The sequence below is a fragment of the Parasteatoda tepidariorum genome, chromosome 8, assembly GCF_043381705.1.
Source record: "Parasteatoda tepidariorum isolate YZ-2023 chromosome 8, CAS_Ptep_4.0, whole genome shotgun sequence".
NCBI classification, from domain to species: domain Eukaryota; kingdom Metazoa; phylum Arthropoda; class Arachnida; order Araneae; family Theridiidae; genus Parasteatoda; species Parasteatoda tepidariorum.
Window position 1 is genome coordinate 51,379,643 of NC_092211.1, and position 16,286 is coordinate 51,395,928.

The 16,286-nt window shown below is 28.4% G+C and overlaps 1 protein-coding gene across 2 annotated transcripts in view; it reads left to right on the forward strand.

The window, feature by feature from the left end:
• The first annotated feature begins 387 nt into the window (after positions 1–387).
• LOC107456996 (protein spaetzle 5) overlaps positions 388–16,286 on the forward strand; it is a 32,150-nt gene continuing 16,251 nt past the window's right edge. Inside the window, exon 1 of one of the 2 annotated variants that reach the window (XM_043047857.2) lies at positions 388–564. In XM_043047857.2, coding sequence (XP_042903791.1) covers positions 479–564 — 86 coding nt within the window. In that variant the 5' untranslated portion in view covers positions 388–478. The remainder of the gene's footprint in view (positions 565–16,286) is intronic. The other variant, XM_016075012.4, reaches the window with a different exon arrangement.

The window sequence follows — 16,286 nt, forward strand, 5'->3', positions numbered from 1 at the left end:
AATGCCCCTTAATCTCAGTGTATAATTCTGCTTCAATAAGTGTATAATTCGTTTCCTTTGCAAGCCGAAAACGATTAATAAGTAAACTTCGAACACAACATTTCTAATTTATTACTTTCTTTTTGAGCTATAAAATTAATAATTATATGATTACATTTATGTACTACAGAACCTACTTATTTCAAAACAGCTCGAAATAATTTTCCTCTAAGAACCGAAACAGTCGAAAATTAAATTACATTTGAATAGGATCATTAGTGAAGAAAGAAAATCACAAACAGCGGCAAGAAGTTGTTGATTTACATAGACCTTTAACCTATCGGAAGCAACCATTACCGCAGATTGGCCACTAGACAATAAACGGCCGCCCATGTCAAGTTCCCTTTCAAGCCGCAGGGAGCGTTGCAGTCAATTAGTGTACGTTAGGTGAAAGTGGGTTAGTAGGGCCTCACTCTCGGAGAAAGGTTGCACTTTAGAGATGCCACAGTTTGCCGTGGGTCACCAGGCCGAAGAGATAGGCGGCGCATTATCGATAATAGATCTGTGGACATGGATACTATTCAGGTATGTTTTGATCACGTGAAGGTATACTCCCTTGACGAATTGATTAATCGCTTCGATGACTGAAGTCGAATGCCGGCTTCGTTTCTTTTTGTGTATCAAATTGTTCGCGGGAAATTTTAAATTTGGATTTAGCTCGGAATTTTCAAAATCATTTGCAGTTTCAGACATTTTTTATTAATGATCATCGTGAAAGGGAAAATTGCTAACGTTGAATTTTTAATTCTTTCTACTCTACCGAAATTTTTTTTGTTATATGCATCTTTATAAATAACTTATCATAAAAAAATAAAACTAGTCTTATTTAATATTTTTTCATTTATTTATGTGCATAATGTTTAGTAATTTACCAAGCAAAAAAAAAATACAGTTTTATTAGACGTATCATCTAAGAACTAACTATCAAAATGGGTTAGGATAATCAGGATTTATAATTAAATTACTAAATGCTTGCTTGTTTTTTTCTACTGTTCAAATTCTGATGATTCAGCTAGCCGTTTCTATATTGTTTGTGAGAGTTCTTATCGAATTTATCGGGTTTTAAATAGAGATGTTATGTCATCGATTATTTCCAGACAAGTCTACTTTTTCAAGGTTATATATATAAATATACATATATATATTTTCTGGACAGGCAACATTTTAAAATGCGATAAATGCTTTAAGTATTAACTGGATAAATTGATCTAGCCATACACTATTTCTAACTTCGAAACACTTATTTTAATAGTTATATAGGTATACTGAAATGATAACTTCCTGAATTAACTAATCATTACCATTCATGCCATTAACTATGTAACTGAATGACTGCAAAGTTTCAATGATTTTTTTTTATTTGTCATTAAGGTAGTCCTTGAAATCATTTTTACATTGATAGAATGGCTGCTATTACATAAAAAAACAGGATTTTGTTAATATGAAAAAAAGGAAGAAAATAATTTATTAAAACGAAAACTCGCTAATTCTTTAAACAGAAAATAAATTATGCCAAAATTAAAGTACTTGGATTGCTATCTTAAAATAATTTACTGTCTATTAATAGTCTTATTTCAGTTTATTTTGGGAGTTTTTACTTTAAAACATTTTCTTGCCTTTGAAAGTTAGTTTAAATACCAAAAATATTTTTGTTTCACTCTTTGAGAAAAGCTGAATGTAAAGTTTAATGGTAACAGAAGTCGGAATTGGCTATACTGCGTCAAACTAAGCGGCATTATGTTTTCTGAATAAGCTGATCAAACCACTTTGTAAACTAAATGTAGCGCATAAGAAGAAAAAAGACGGGGGAATCACTGAGATATATCTGGGTGATATAGTTTGGATCACTTCGCCCAACAAGTTGCCAACTCATACAGATACCGGCCTGTTTGAATTCGATTGAATGCTACAACCTATCATCTTTGTTTACCAAAGACATCGAAAACCAGACCCTATATTTAGAAGGGCTTTTGCGAAATCCGAGCAAATTTGGGACGGTTGCAACTTTTTTTAAAAATTTTAAATAACTATAATTACTTTTAATTAAATTACAAGCAACTATTAATTGTAAGTATTTTGCTTAAGAAATTCTTTAAAAAAATTACATTTTTCTATTTAAGGAATACAAAATTGAAGGAATTTCGTAATTTTCTCAGTTACGTTAATTACTCAATTTGTTAAAAAAAATTCATTGCATTGTTAACGCGGTTATACTACCATTAATTTCAATGCAACACATACTTTTTCATTTTCTTCAAGAAATTCGCTGACATTTAAATTCGCTATCACAGGAATCTTTCACTTCAGGAAAAAACATATTCCATTATGCAATTTTTCAATTACAACTAAAATTTGTCATTAATCTCTCTTACGCCTCCTGTGACCCAAGTTTTAAATAAAGGCAGAAAATTCGATTTTTGCTTAAAAATATGCAGCTTAAAAGAAAGTAAACTCATTAATGCCATATTTTCTTTTTAAATAAATAAATTTAATAATTTATTTTTAAATTTTTAATTTTATATAAAAATTATAATTTTTTATTTTTAGCTCTTTTTACACATTATGGGATGCTTTTATAGTGTGCTTCACATTTGAGTCATGAAACAAAATCCACAAAACTAAAAAAAAAAGATTTTTATGTACCGTCAAACTCCCTAAAAGGACATTTGAATCCAATTTCTTACTTTTCATATAATTTTTCAGTGTTTTCAAACATTCAGACAAACGAGAGATAAATCAATTTTATTTTTACAAAGTTAATTTCGTTGTGAAGGCCTACAAACAGAAAAACAAATCTTAAAATTATTTCCTGAGTGGCGAAATTATACAAAATGTTGTCCAATATATTGGACGCTGGTTAATCGAACCTTTAGAAGTTGTCTTTACAGCACAAATTTTGGAAAGTGTTATTATTGCTTTAATCAAAATTTCGTATTCTATGTTATTCCAATTGCATTGCATCCTGATGCACTTAGACAAATATCCCTAAGCCTGGCAGAAAAGTAAATCGGCAGCACTTTAATCATAAATCCAAATTTGTCTATTAGAATCATATTTTAGACTTAAAGTGAATTTATTGCATAGTATGATGCATATTTATCATTTACGATGATGCATTATATACAAAATATACTTGTTTTTTGATGTACTTAAAAAATATTTTGATTTTTTTACGACTAAGTTTCAATGCAGAAATAAATGAAAGCAGTTTCACAGACAACAGCCACTTGATTATTTCATTGAAGTATCGTGTTTTGCATGCTTTTGATAGAAAATTGAAAATAAAAGATTTGTATTGAAATGTGTAAGTGATAATGTACTAAATATACTAAAAAAAATACATAGGTTTTACTGAATTTAAAACTTTCTTTTTAAGACAAACTGTGGATACTTAGTTTTGAAGTGATATAAATGTTATTGTTCCCATGTATAATGTTATAGTAACTATAACATTATGCATATTAACATAGCATCCACCTACCATATAATATTATGAATCTTCAAAACAAAATTCCCTAATTATCCATGCTTCAATCTTTTCTTTGATTTAGTCTCGTTTTGCATCTTCTAATACAGAAACTCCGATTTAATAGATAACATTTTTTTTTAATCAAATATTTTATATCTGCTGTAATATTAGCCTGGGGCTTAAATTTTATTCCGAAACTATTTCACGATCATGTAGTATTATTTGCCAACAATAATGCACAGATTTTTTCCGACTTTTTCTAATTTTAGCTTTTTACAAAGAAAAATGAACAATTAGAAAGTTTTTGTAGGTAAACATTTATTGAAACTGCATTTTATTTTAATTAATTACATGTCTTACTATGCAAGTAAAATGACCAGTTGAGATGTTTTAGCTTGTAGTTGTTATTAATATTGCAATTTCTACTTCCTCTAAGTCATATGACTATCTTAAGTTTTTATTAAAAAGTTCATCTGCTTAAGCTTTTTTTTTAATGTATTTTTAAACGATAATATAAATATTATTTTATCGCTTTTGAAAAAGAGTGTATTTATTTATATTGAATTTTTTTTAATCAAGTGGATGAATTTATTTAACTGATTGATTTAATTAATTATTAATTCGATTCATTTATTTAGTTATTTACATTAGCATAATCAACTTCAAACACATTTTTAACACTAGAAAAACGGAACATTGCTGTATAGTGTATACCTGGCAAGTTGTCAGAAGCTGACAGTCTGGCTCTTCCCAGATTTCTTGTGTGTAGATCAATTAGACATCCAAAATCTTGAAAATATAATCATAATTTAGTTAGAAATATATTAGAGACTTGGTCATCAAGATTCTATGGTATTCGATTCAATTTGATTAACGAAAATATTTGATTAAACGGAACATATGCCTTTTCAATTACACTTTTATATTAATTTCTTAGATAATTGAGTTCTTTCTCTTTAAGTAATACTTGATGACACGGGAGAAAGCTTTTTTTTTTTTTTAAATTAGACTCGGGTACCTTATACCTACTAAAGGGTACTGTATACCCAAACCTACCTGGGATTATGGGGTACCTATCAAAACAACTTAGGGTCTAGTTTGGCCTCTCCCGTCATTCTAAGCATAAGGTTCTACATATAAGTTCTTATCAGACTAACACATGATTAAGTAGGTACTTAAATTGGATCAAATTAGAAAAAGTCAGAAATACTGAATACTTTCAGTAAGTTTACTTTTGAGGCCGACTGAACTGTGTAGGGGTCATGGAACTGGCCTTACATCAGAAAGGTTCTTGGTTCGAATTCCGGGCAAGGCATGGATGCTCTTTCATTGTCAGTACCATCTGTCCTTACTGCGAGAGCAATATTGGCCTACCCGATATTGGCTCTCCTGAAAGAGTGACCAACAAACTTGCCCTATAAATGTCCTAATTGACGAAATATTAACACAGGTGGGCATTGGAAATTTAAAAAAAAAGTTTACTTTTGAATTACAGAACAATGAAAAGTGAGAGGGAACAATCTGGCATCAGCCGCCTTTATAATGCTAAAGGCGTCTTTGTTTCTGATGCATTTTATATAATCAGGGAGAGTGGGGTCAATTGTAACAGGGTACGATTGTAACAGAGCAAAAATTTCGAGTGTCGGCTTCTAGATTTGATTCCTAGGCGGCGCACCAAGTGTATTTAATAAATCTACATGTACACCCCTGCTGGCAACCATTTTTATGTACTTTTGAAAGAGTTACATCACAAAAGATATTTTCACGCTATGTAAGTACTTTTTTTGGTATTAGAATATTATATTGTAACAAAGTAATTTTGTTTAAACAAATAAAAATTATTAACCGAATATGTAAGTGGACACCTTAATTAACAAATCAATAAAAAAAATTAGTTTTGTTAATTAACTAGCATTGTTTTTAACAAATGAAGCTGAAATGGCATCTTGGCGACGATTGTAACAATAAGTAAAGGGACGATTATAACAGCTGAAAATAATCTTATGTTTACAAACCATTACTGAACTCTTTAAGAACCACCAATAGTTTCTTNTTATTTTATTTTATTTTATTTTATTTTATTTTATTTTATTTTATTTTATTTTATTTTATTTTATTTTATTTTATTTTATTTTATTTTATTTTATTTTATTTTATTTTATTTTATTTTATTTTATTTTATTTTATTTTATTTTATTTTATTTTATTTTATTTTATTTTATTTTATTTTATTTTATTTTATTTTATTTTATTTTATTTTATTTTATTTTATTTTATTTTATTTTATTTTATTTTATTTTATTTTATTTTATTTTATTTTATTTTATTTTATTTTATTTTATTTTATTTTATTTTATTTTATTTTATTTTATTTTATTTTATTTTATTTTATTTTATTTTATTTTATTTTATTTTATTTTATTTTATTTTATTTTATTTTATTTTATTTTATTTTATTTTATTTTATTTTATTTTATTTTATTTTATTTTATTTTATTTTATTTTATTTTATTTTATTTTATTTTATTTTATTTTATTTTATTTTATTTTATTTTATTTTATTTTATTTTATTTTATTTTATTTTATTTTATTTTATTTTATTTTATTTTATTTTATTTTATTTTATTTTATTTTATTTTATTTTATTTTATTTTATTTTATTTTATTTTATTTTATTTTATTTTATTTTATTTTATTTTATTTTATTTTATTTTATTTTATTTTATTTTATTTTATTTTATTTTATTTTATTTTATTTTATTTTATTTTATTTTATTTTATTTTATTTTATTTTATTTTATTTTATTTTATTTTATTTTATTTTATTTTATTTTATTTTATTTTATTTTATTTTATTTTATTTTATTTTATTTTATTTTATTTTATTTTATTTTATTTTATTTTATTTTATTTTATTTTATTTTATTTTATTTTATTTTATTTTATTTTATTTTATTTTATTTTATTTTATTTTATTTTATTTTATTTTATTTTATTTTATTTTATTTTATTTTATTTTATTTTATTTTATTTTATTTTATTTTATTTTATTTTATTTTATTTTATTTTATTTTATTTTATTTTATTTTATTTTATTTTATTTTATTTTATTTTATTTTATTTTATTTTATTTTATTTTATTTTATTTTATTTTATTTTATTTTATTTTATTTTATTTTATTTTATTTTATTTTATTTTATTTTATTTTATTTTATTTTATTTTATTTTATTTTATTTTATTTTATTTTATTTTATTTTATTTTATTTTATTTTATTTTATTTTATTTTATTTTATTTTATTTTATTTTATTTTATTTTATTTTATTTTATTTTATTTTATTTTATTTTATTTTATTTTATTTTATTTTATTTTATTTTATTTTATTTTATTTTATTTTATTTTATTTTATTTTATTTTATTTTATTTTATTTTATTTTATTTTATTTTATTTTATTTTATTTTATTTTATTTTATTTTATTTTATTTTATTTTATTTTATTTTATTTTATTTTATTTTATTTTATTTTATTTTATTTTATTTTATTTTATTTTATTTTATTTTATTTTATTTTATTTTATTTTATTTTATTTTATTTTATTTTATTTTATTTTATTTTATTTTATTTTATTTTATTTTATTTTATTTTATTTTATTTTATTTTATTTTATTTTATTTTATTTTATTTTATTTTATTTTATTTTATTTTATTTTATTTTATTTTATTTTATTTTATTTTATTTTATTTTATTTTATTTTATTTTATTTTATTTTATTTTATTTTATTTTATTTTATTTTATTTTATTTTATTTTATTTTATTTTATTTTATTTTATTTTATTTTATTTTATTTTATTTTATTTTATTTTATTTTATTTTATTTTATTTTATTTTATTTTATTTCATTTTATAACCTTCGTTGAACAGCCGACCCAATTTTCAGTTTACGTCTACCGATATTCAACTCCGTATCCTTGTAATTTTGAAACCAATCCAGAAGACAAGGAAACACCTGTAATAAGGATTGGGAGAAATTTACCTTCGTGGAGGACTTTTTGAGGGAACTAACCCTCATTTGCGTTGAAACCGTGAGAACTCCCATGGCTAGCCTGACAGCAAAGGGACTCTAACCCATGATTCGTCTACCACTGAAGACATTTTACGTCAGCTCTGCAGTCGGTGCTGGCCTGGTGCGGAGTTCGACCCAACCAGCCATTGCCGGGATTCAAACCCGGTTCACCTCATTGGGAGGCGAGCACTCTTTCTCCTGAGCCGCCACGGCTCCTATGGTTCAATTTAAACTAAAATGTGACTCAAATTAGCACCTTAGTTTGCGAAATATTAGGATTCAAGTTACCGATATTGTACTTGCATTTCGATCCCATCAGTGACAGAAGAATTTTAAATGGTTATTAAGTATTTAAAAATTATTAACTGTGGGAGGGAGACATTTGTTTTTTTTTTAACTCCTTTTTTCTCATTCTATTAAAGGTATAATTTTGGAGGGTGGTTTAGGAAAACCTCTCCCCTCCCCCCAAACATACGAAATTCATAAATAATATTTAATGAGTGGAGGAAGAAGAAAAAAACTTCGCCAAACATTTTTTTCTTTTAGTCACAAAAAATACAAGTTGCTAGAATCTTACGAAATTTCATTTCTCTGACTTTAAAGCAAACAAAATGTTTTTAACTCGACTTGTTTTTTTAAATTTTTTATTTTGCCCTCAAGCGTCCCATTCCTTTTTTCCGTTCCATCATATTCTGGAAACTCTTTTCAAACAATTTTGACCTTGAAAAAAGGCAAAAATGTTTTACGACAGAAATTAATAATTTAGAAATAAGGATCATTAAAATTGCATTGGAATGCTTTTCTCATTTGTTTAAATTTTATAAATTTCAATATTTAAAAGACAGAAACAGAAATGGCAAAAGGGAAGAACGTTAACGGGACCAAAACGTCCTGCTTCGCATGTTTTTGTTCAATATTGCACTGATTTTTCTAAAATTGCAATCAGCTATAAAACGTGTCGTATTTTCCAGAAACGTTGATTTCAACATCAAGCGCAACACCGAAATCAATCAACTGATTGATATAGATTTGGTTACGGGTTCTCTAATGAATTTTTTTTTTTCGCTTACCTCTATTTTGCCAAGGATTGATTTTTTTATTATATGCTACCCCATTACCATAGAAAACAAGGAAACTTTCTGCCCCTCCTTGCTGTCCTAAGATCCTTGCTGACCGAATATTATTTTGAGATGGCCACAAACAATCAAATTCTGGCCATCACATTTTATTTTATCGAGAACTAAATTCAAATATTCTTAATATTCCTAAATGAACAGGATATCCCACGGGTATTTTATTTTATTTTATAACCGTCGTTGTGAACAATCGACCCAATTTTTTGCATTTACGACTGCTAATGTTCAACTCCATAGCCTTGTAATTTTGAACCAAACCTAGAAGACAAGGAAACTCCTGAATCAGGTATTGGGAGAAATTTGCCTTCGTGGATTACTTTTTAATTGAACTGACTGGCATTTGCGCTACAAGCAGAGGATATCCACGAAAATCTTTCCCGGTTAGCCTCAAAGCAAGGGGACTCTAACTCATAATCCGTCTACCACTGAGGATATTTTACGTCATCACTGTGTTCGGTACGAACCGGGTGCGGAATTCGTATCTATCAGTCATCGCTGGGATTCAAACCTGGTTCACCTCATTGGAAGGGGAACGCCATATACTCTGAGCCAACCACGGCTCTCCCATTTGTATTTTATTCTACCTTATAACCATCGTCGAACAGCCGACCCAATTTTGGGTTTACGACTATTTACGTTCAACTCCTCAGCCGTTTAATTTTGAACCCAATTCAGAAGACAAGGTAACTCTGGATCAATTTTTGCGGCTTTCGTAGAGGTTTCTTTGGTGGAACTAACCCACACATGCTTTACGTGGAAAAGAAAACCACGAAAACCCCCACGTCAGTATATCTTATGTCAGCACTGTGGTCTGTGCGAGCCGGGTGTGGAATTGGTATCGACTAGCCATCGAACCCGTCTCGCTTTCATTGGCAGGCGAATGCTCTATCCCCTGATATTTTCCCACTGTCAGGAAAAGCAATTTTGAGGCTCATTTTCAGCATTTGGAAAACTGAACAGGTCAATGAACACCGCCCACATCTCAATATATTTTTTATGAGAACAACATGTATCGTATAATCCAAAGAAAAATTATTAATTAATTACTTATTAAATAAAACCTTTTTTAACCGAATTAAAAATCGAATATCACTACAAGTCACTAATATAAGCCACGTTCAGTATCAAAATTTGAGAGCGCCCGAAGAAAAGTATTCTTGAAGGTCGTGGCAATCCTGTCATTATTTTAATTTACTTTAAGTAAGCGCCTTTCGTGTTGCGTCTCCTGTCACGTTATTTACGCCACTTCAGAAATTGTTCTTATTAAGAAAAAGCATATTTGAGGAAAACAAACGAAGGAGCCGTTTGATGATGCTCGCTTCTTCAGAAAGTTACGAGATTTTTTTTCCAAATTAAAAGAAGAAGAAAAAAAAAAAGGAAAATTTGTGGCAGAGATTTTTTACGAAACGCTGTATGATATTTAGCAAAATATTAATAAATATGTTATTGAAGTACAAAATAATTGTAAATAGTATTTATGAAATAAAATAAGAAAGTGAAAATTAATGAAAATGAATTCACTCTCGAACAAAGGCGTGTGTATACCCCAGGTTAACAATTAGCTTAAAAGGCCCTTAAAAAGCGTATGTCAGTACAGAAGTGACTTAGAAAAAAAAGACAAATGTCTCAGGGGATAAGGCGTTCGCCTTCTAATGAGGTGATGAACCGGGTTCGAATCCCACCGATTGCTAGTCGATACGAATTCCGCATCCGGCTTGCACTGACCACAGTGCTGACGTAAAATATCCTCAGTGGGAGGCGGATGATGGGTTAGAGTCCCTGTGCCGTGAAACTAACCGCGGGAGGCTTTCGTGATTTTCTTCTCCATGTAACGCAAATGCGGGGTAGTTCCACCGAAAAGTCCTCCACGAAAGCAAATTTCTCCCAATACTTCATATAAAAGATCCCTTGTCTTCTAAACTAGATTCAAAATTACAAAACTACAGAGTTTAACATTAGTAGTCGTAGACCCAAATAATGGGGTCGGCTGTTCAACAATTTGTTATAAAATAAAATAAAATTCTAATTCAATATTTTAAAGAGCCGCGATGGCACAGTGGTAAGGGTACTGACCTGTCATTGTGAAGAACTGAGATTCGATTCCCAATGGTGACTTGAAGCTCACCCATCTTCAAATCGATGAGTATTAGCTTGTCAGGGAAGTAAGAGTGGGTTGTGCTCAGTGCTGACCACTTAATCTTCATGAACCCCCTGGCCCACAACGGGCTGTTGCGGGAATGCTTAACCTCACTTAAATATTTTAAACTCATATATGGTACAGAAATTCTTTTATGGTTAAAAAAAAATTCTTATTTCCAATAAATATTTTCTTAAATAAAAAGAATATTTTAATTTTAGTTATTGTATCAGTTAGAGTAGGTGTGCACAATCTTTTTGAGTGAAGGGCCACTTGCACAGCAAGTTAACTATCGAAGGACAGTATGCATATTTAGTCATGTTGGTGGCAAATATAATAATTTTTATCTTGTAATTGGTGCTCAGAACAATAAATATTTTCATCAGTAAACTTAGTAACATATTTTCCTAAAATTGAATACTTTAATTATTAAAATTCATTCAGTAAAAAAACTTAATATTTTTTATTTTTCTGAAAATATTTTTATTGTTCTGCTGATATTTTAGGAAAAGAGATGTTATAACTCTAACAAAAAAAAGTAGAATGCTCATAGAATAAATGTGTAAACAAAACTACATATATATTTTAATGAGTAATATAAATTTTAACTTTATTTAAAAAAATTTCATAATGTTTAGGCAAAAATTTAAACTTAACTACCAAAAATTTAAACTTAACAACTTACAGTACATATTAAGATTCAATATTTTGTGAAGAGAAATTACGAAGATTCTCAATTTTTACTTCACAAAGAAAAAAAAATTGTGTTTAGGAGCTCTCGCGGGCCGCACATCAACAGTCGGCGGGCCGCATGTGGCCCTCGAATGGCAGGTTGTGCACCCCTAAGTTAGAGTATTCAGAACGGTAAGAATTATAATAGTCTTAAGAATAAAGTTTTAATAATTTTATAATATCATTATTAAATTCGTTTGAAAATCATAGTATTTTCTTCATAAAATATTTTGCCTGAGTCAAATATTCCATTCAATTTTTACTTCACAGAAGAAAAAAAATTGTGTTTAGGAGCTCTCGCGGGCCGCACATCATGAGTTGCCGGACCGCATGTGGCCCTCGAATGGCAGATTGTGCACCCCTAAGTTAGAATATTCAAGACAGTAAGAATTATAGTAGTCTTAAGAATAAAGTTTTAATAATTTCAGACTATCATTATTAAATTCGTTTGAAAATCATAGCTTTTTCTTCATAAAATATTTTGCCTGAGTCAAATATTCCGTTCAATTTTTACTTCACAAAGAAAAAAAATATTGTGTTTAGGAGCTCTCGCGGGCCGCATGTGGCCCACGAATGACAGATTGTGCACCCCTAAGTTAGAATATTCAGAACATTAAGAATTATAGTAGTCTTACCCCTTTTGAAGGCCGTGGTAAGTATGCTTACCACCATGTTTTACCACTTTTAATTTAGGTTTCCATTTTTCAATAACTTCAGCTTTCTTGAAGTGAGTTTGAATAAAATTGGTAACCTTTGTCACTTTTAAAAAAAGTATAAAAGTTATAAAATACATAATTCCTTTTGAAGTTTGTAGCATTTAAGGAATTTATTTTATAAATAAAGAAAAATAAAAGTCAGTAAGTTCGTAATCAGTCATGTTAAATATATTTACCACCAAAAAAATGGCATTTTTATAAACTAAATGAGTTTCTTTTTTTTTAATATCAATTACTGTTCTTGAAACAATTTCAATTCCAAAAATACTTTAATTTACCTTTACTAGAAATAAAGGGCCCGTTAAAGGGTTAAGAATAAAGTTTTAATAATTTCATAATATCATTATTAAATTCGTTTGAAAATCATAGCTTTTTCTTCATAAAATATTTTGCCTGAGTAAAATATTCTGTTCAAAAAAATGTTTTTAATATAATCATGCAATAATAAATTTGAAAAATAATTTACAGGACAAACGTTTACAGGGCAAATCCCCTTTCTGAAGTTATTGCCCACTTTATCCTAGCGTCATAAGTTTAAGTATTGTGTAACTTTCTCCTTTTAATTTCTAAAACAAATAAAAGGACAATTTTAAGGTGTCATTCACTTAGGGGTTTTCCCTGAGGAACGAATATTCTAAAATGCAAGAAACACCCTTCCAACAGAACTGGATACAAAGTAACGTTAGAACAAAGACAGACGGACTTCCATAATCATTACGTGCTCTTCCAAGGTTTCTAGTAATTAGTAAAGAATACAGGGGCCCCGCGTGAAAGGTCAAGGGAAGAAGAAGTCTTCTGTCTTGAGGTTTTTAGGCGGGGGAAATCCAACCTGCAGCGATGGTGTTTTCATTGACAGATTTAGAGAGCAAGATTATGAAAGTTCTTTTTTTCTCCAGATAGTTTAAGTTCACTCATGCGATCAGAATACGTTGGCGCGTATTTACTTTCACTTAAAACCTTTTGTTATTGTTGTTTGTTGCAATGATAGATTAAAAAAGAGAGCTTATTGTCGGTGTAATATTGTGAAAAACAATTCATAATCGAATTTTTGTGAAATGAAATGATTATGATCAAAAAAGAAGGGAACACATATGCAATGAAAATTGAGTTTTATGATTTTGATGTTGAAAAGGATGATTTTATTTTGAATAATGTTTACTGACAAAAAGATGTTAAAATTTAAGAAGAAAACAATGCTGGTTGTTGCAGTAATAAATAAGCAAAGTTCGATAGGAAAGGTTTTTGATCTAGCTGCCGTCTTATAATGCGAGGTAGCTAGATTTTGGTATGATGTAGCATAGTGACATTTTATTTTATTTAATAACCGTCGTTGAACAGTCGACCCAATTTTGGGTTTAAGCTTAACCCCGTCCCGCCCCCGTAAGGGGGCATCCGGGGACACCCCGAGAGTTCAAAGTGAGCGCAACAGTTCAATTACGTAAGCAAACATATTCAAAATTTTCAAATTAGAGTTTTAACAAATAGGTAGAATATTAAATATGAAATCCAGAAAACAGTGCTACTTAGAAGCAAACAAACATTACAAAGAAAATAAACAGTAACAATCAGAAGAGATATTGATGTCGCATCTTCAGTAGGGGGTGCATAGGTAATAAAGGGAAACGATTTCACATGGAAAATATAGGATGTTCGTAACTCAGAATTTAAGGCTATTAATGCTCAACTCAGTAGCCTTGTAATTTTGAACCCAATCCAGAAGACAAGGAAACTCCTGGATCAACTATTGGGAGAAATTTTCCTTCGTGGAGGACATTTTTATGAAACTATCCCGCATTTGCGTTTCATGTAAAGGAAGACCACGAGTTCCTCCCACGGTTAGCTTGACGGTAAGGAGACTCTAACCCATGATCCGTCTACCACTGAGGATATTTCACGTCAGCACTGTGGTCGGTGTTATCCGGATGCGGACCGTATCGATTGGGATTCGAACCCAGCTCGCCTTATTGGAAGGCGAACACTCTACCCCTTGAGCCATCGAGACTCTCATCTTTTAATTTAATTTTATTTCATATCCGTCATTGAACAGCCGACCCAATGTTTACGACTACTACTGCTCAACTCGTCCTTCTAATTTTGAACCAATCCAGAAGACAAGGAATCTCCCAGATCAGTACCCCCAGAGGTATTGATTTGTTATGAAAACATGGAGGACTTTGCGACTCGACAGAGTTAACGTGCATCAGTCACCATTTACTACACGGGGAGTCTTTAGCCGGCGGGGATCGAGCCCATGAACTCATGGACATGGGCCCAGTGCCCTACCAACCAGGCTATCCCGGCCCTCATCTTTCAATTGTAATATACTAGTACTGCAATTACTAAAATGTACCTATAATATTACGGTCACCTCTAAATTTTAACCGTAATACCATTATCAACCGCAATACCTTTGTCATCTATAAAATATAACCTTAATATTATTGTCAACTTTGAAATATACTCATTTTTTAAATTATTTTGATAATACTAGATTCATGTCTAAAATGAACTCATAATACCAATTTCTATTTTTTCCGTCAAATAATAGAATTTTAAAGTAATGGAGGACATTGAAAAGATATAATCTAAAATTCAAAAAATTATTATAACATTCAGAAAATTAAATTTTGGTTTTATTAGCTGTGGGTCCTTATTAACTTTGACAATTTCTTTCAATAGAGTGAAGAATCAATCTTTACACCAAAAATTGTAATTAACACATTTTAGAATAATTATTAAATAATAAGAATAAAAATTAATAAATAATTTTGAAAAATGCAAAAAAAAAATTTGAAATCTTTAAAATGCTTCCAATTATGTATTAAAATATTATATATTAATCGTATATTATTTTCTTTTGGCACAATGCATTTAATGAGAAAAAAATTTATTAATTCAACCCCAACGAAACAATAATGCCTCACATTATTTAAGCATATAAATAAAAACTCCATTAATCAAGCATAATTTGCTTGATAAATTTCCTTTTCAGCATTTTTATTTCTTTTTTCATGCATTTTTACGTTAAACAGGCATATTATTTTAATATTATATCTCAAATTAATGAATTACTTCAGAAATCTTTACTGATTTCAAGTTTTTAATCAGATTTACCTCAAGTAATGACGCCAACTTGTAGAACTCGATTACGCATTTATATTTGTAGAGAATGCTGTGGGCTTGAACAATGAGAGAATTAAAGAGAATTTCTAGTTCTTTAATTTGTTAAGTCAAAATTATTATTATTATAATTATTTTGATTAAATAGATATATAGAGATTTTTTCTTATTGTTTTCCTCCATTTTCTTTTAGCGATGCTTAAAAACGTTGACAAATGATAGAAAACCCGTTATTAATGATTCATGTACCTTTTATTATTTATGTGTAATGCTAGAGGGAATGTTTGATTTCAAGACTAATGTCTTTTGTGTATGTATAATAGTATCTTTTTACGTTGTTTTGAATAGAAAAAAAAATTTTTTTTTAATCGTTAGCAATAAATGTTGGAATGATGCATGAAAATGAGCTTTACTTGGAGAAATGTTGTTTTTGTGTTTGGGAAACCTACATTTTGGTTTTTTACTTTTTATAGATTTGAAAACCCCTTTTTTCCTCCTGTTCTCTTACGTTTTGAGAATCCCATTTTTCTATTTTTATTTATTTATTTATGTTTTGCCTTATTTTGTGCATCTGTAACTCGTATTTTTGTGCTTTTTATCATTTTTGTTTTGGAAATATATTTTTCTGTGCTTCGACTCTTTTTTTTTTTTTTTTTTTTTTTTTTTTTNTCATGTTTCTGTGTTTTTCTTCTTTTTCGATTCAGAAAAATTTTTTGTGTATCACTTTTCATTTTGAAAAAAATTTTGTGCTTCTCTTTTTGTTTTAAAACCACGTATTTTGTGTTTTTTTTTTTTTTTTTCNACGTATTTTGTGTTTTTTTTTTATTTTTTCTCTTTTTCGATTTGGATACATATATTTTTGTGCTC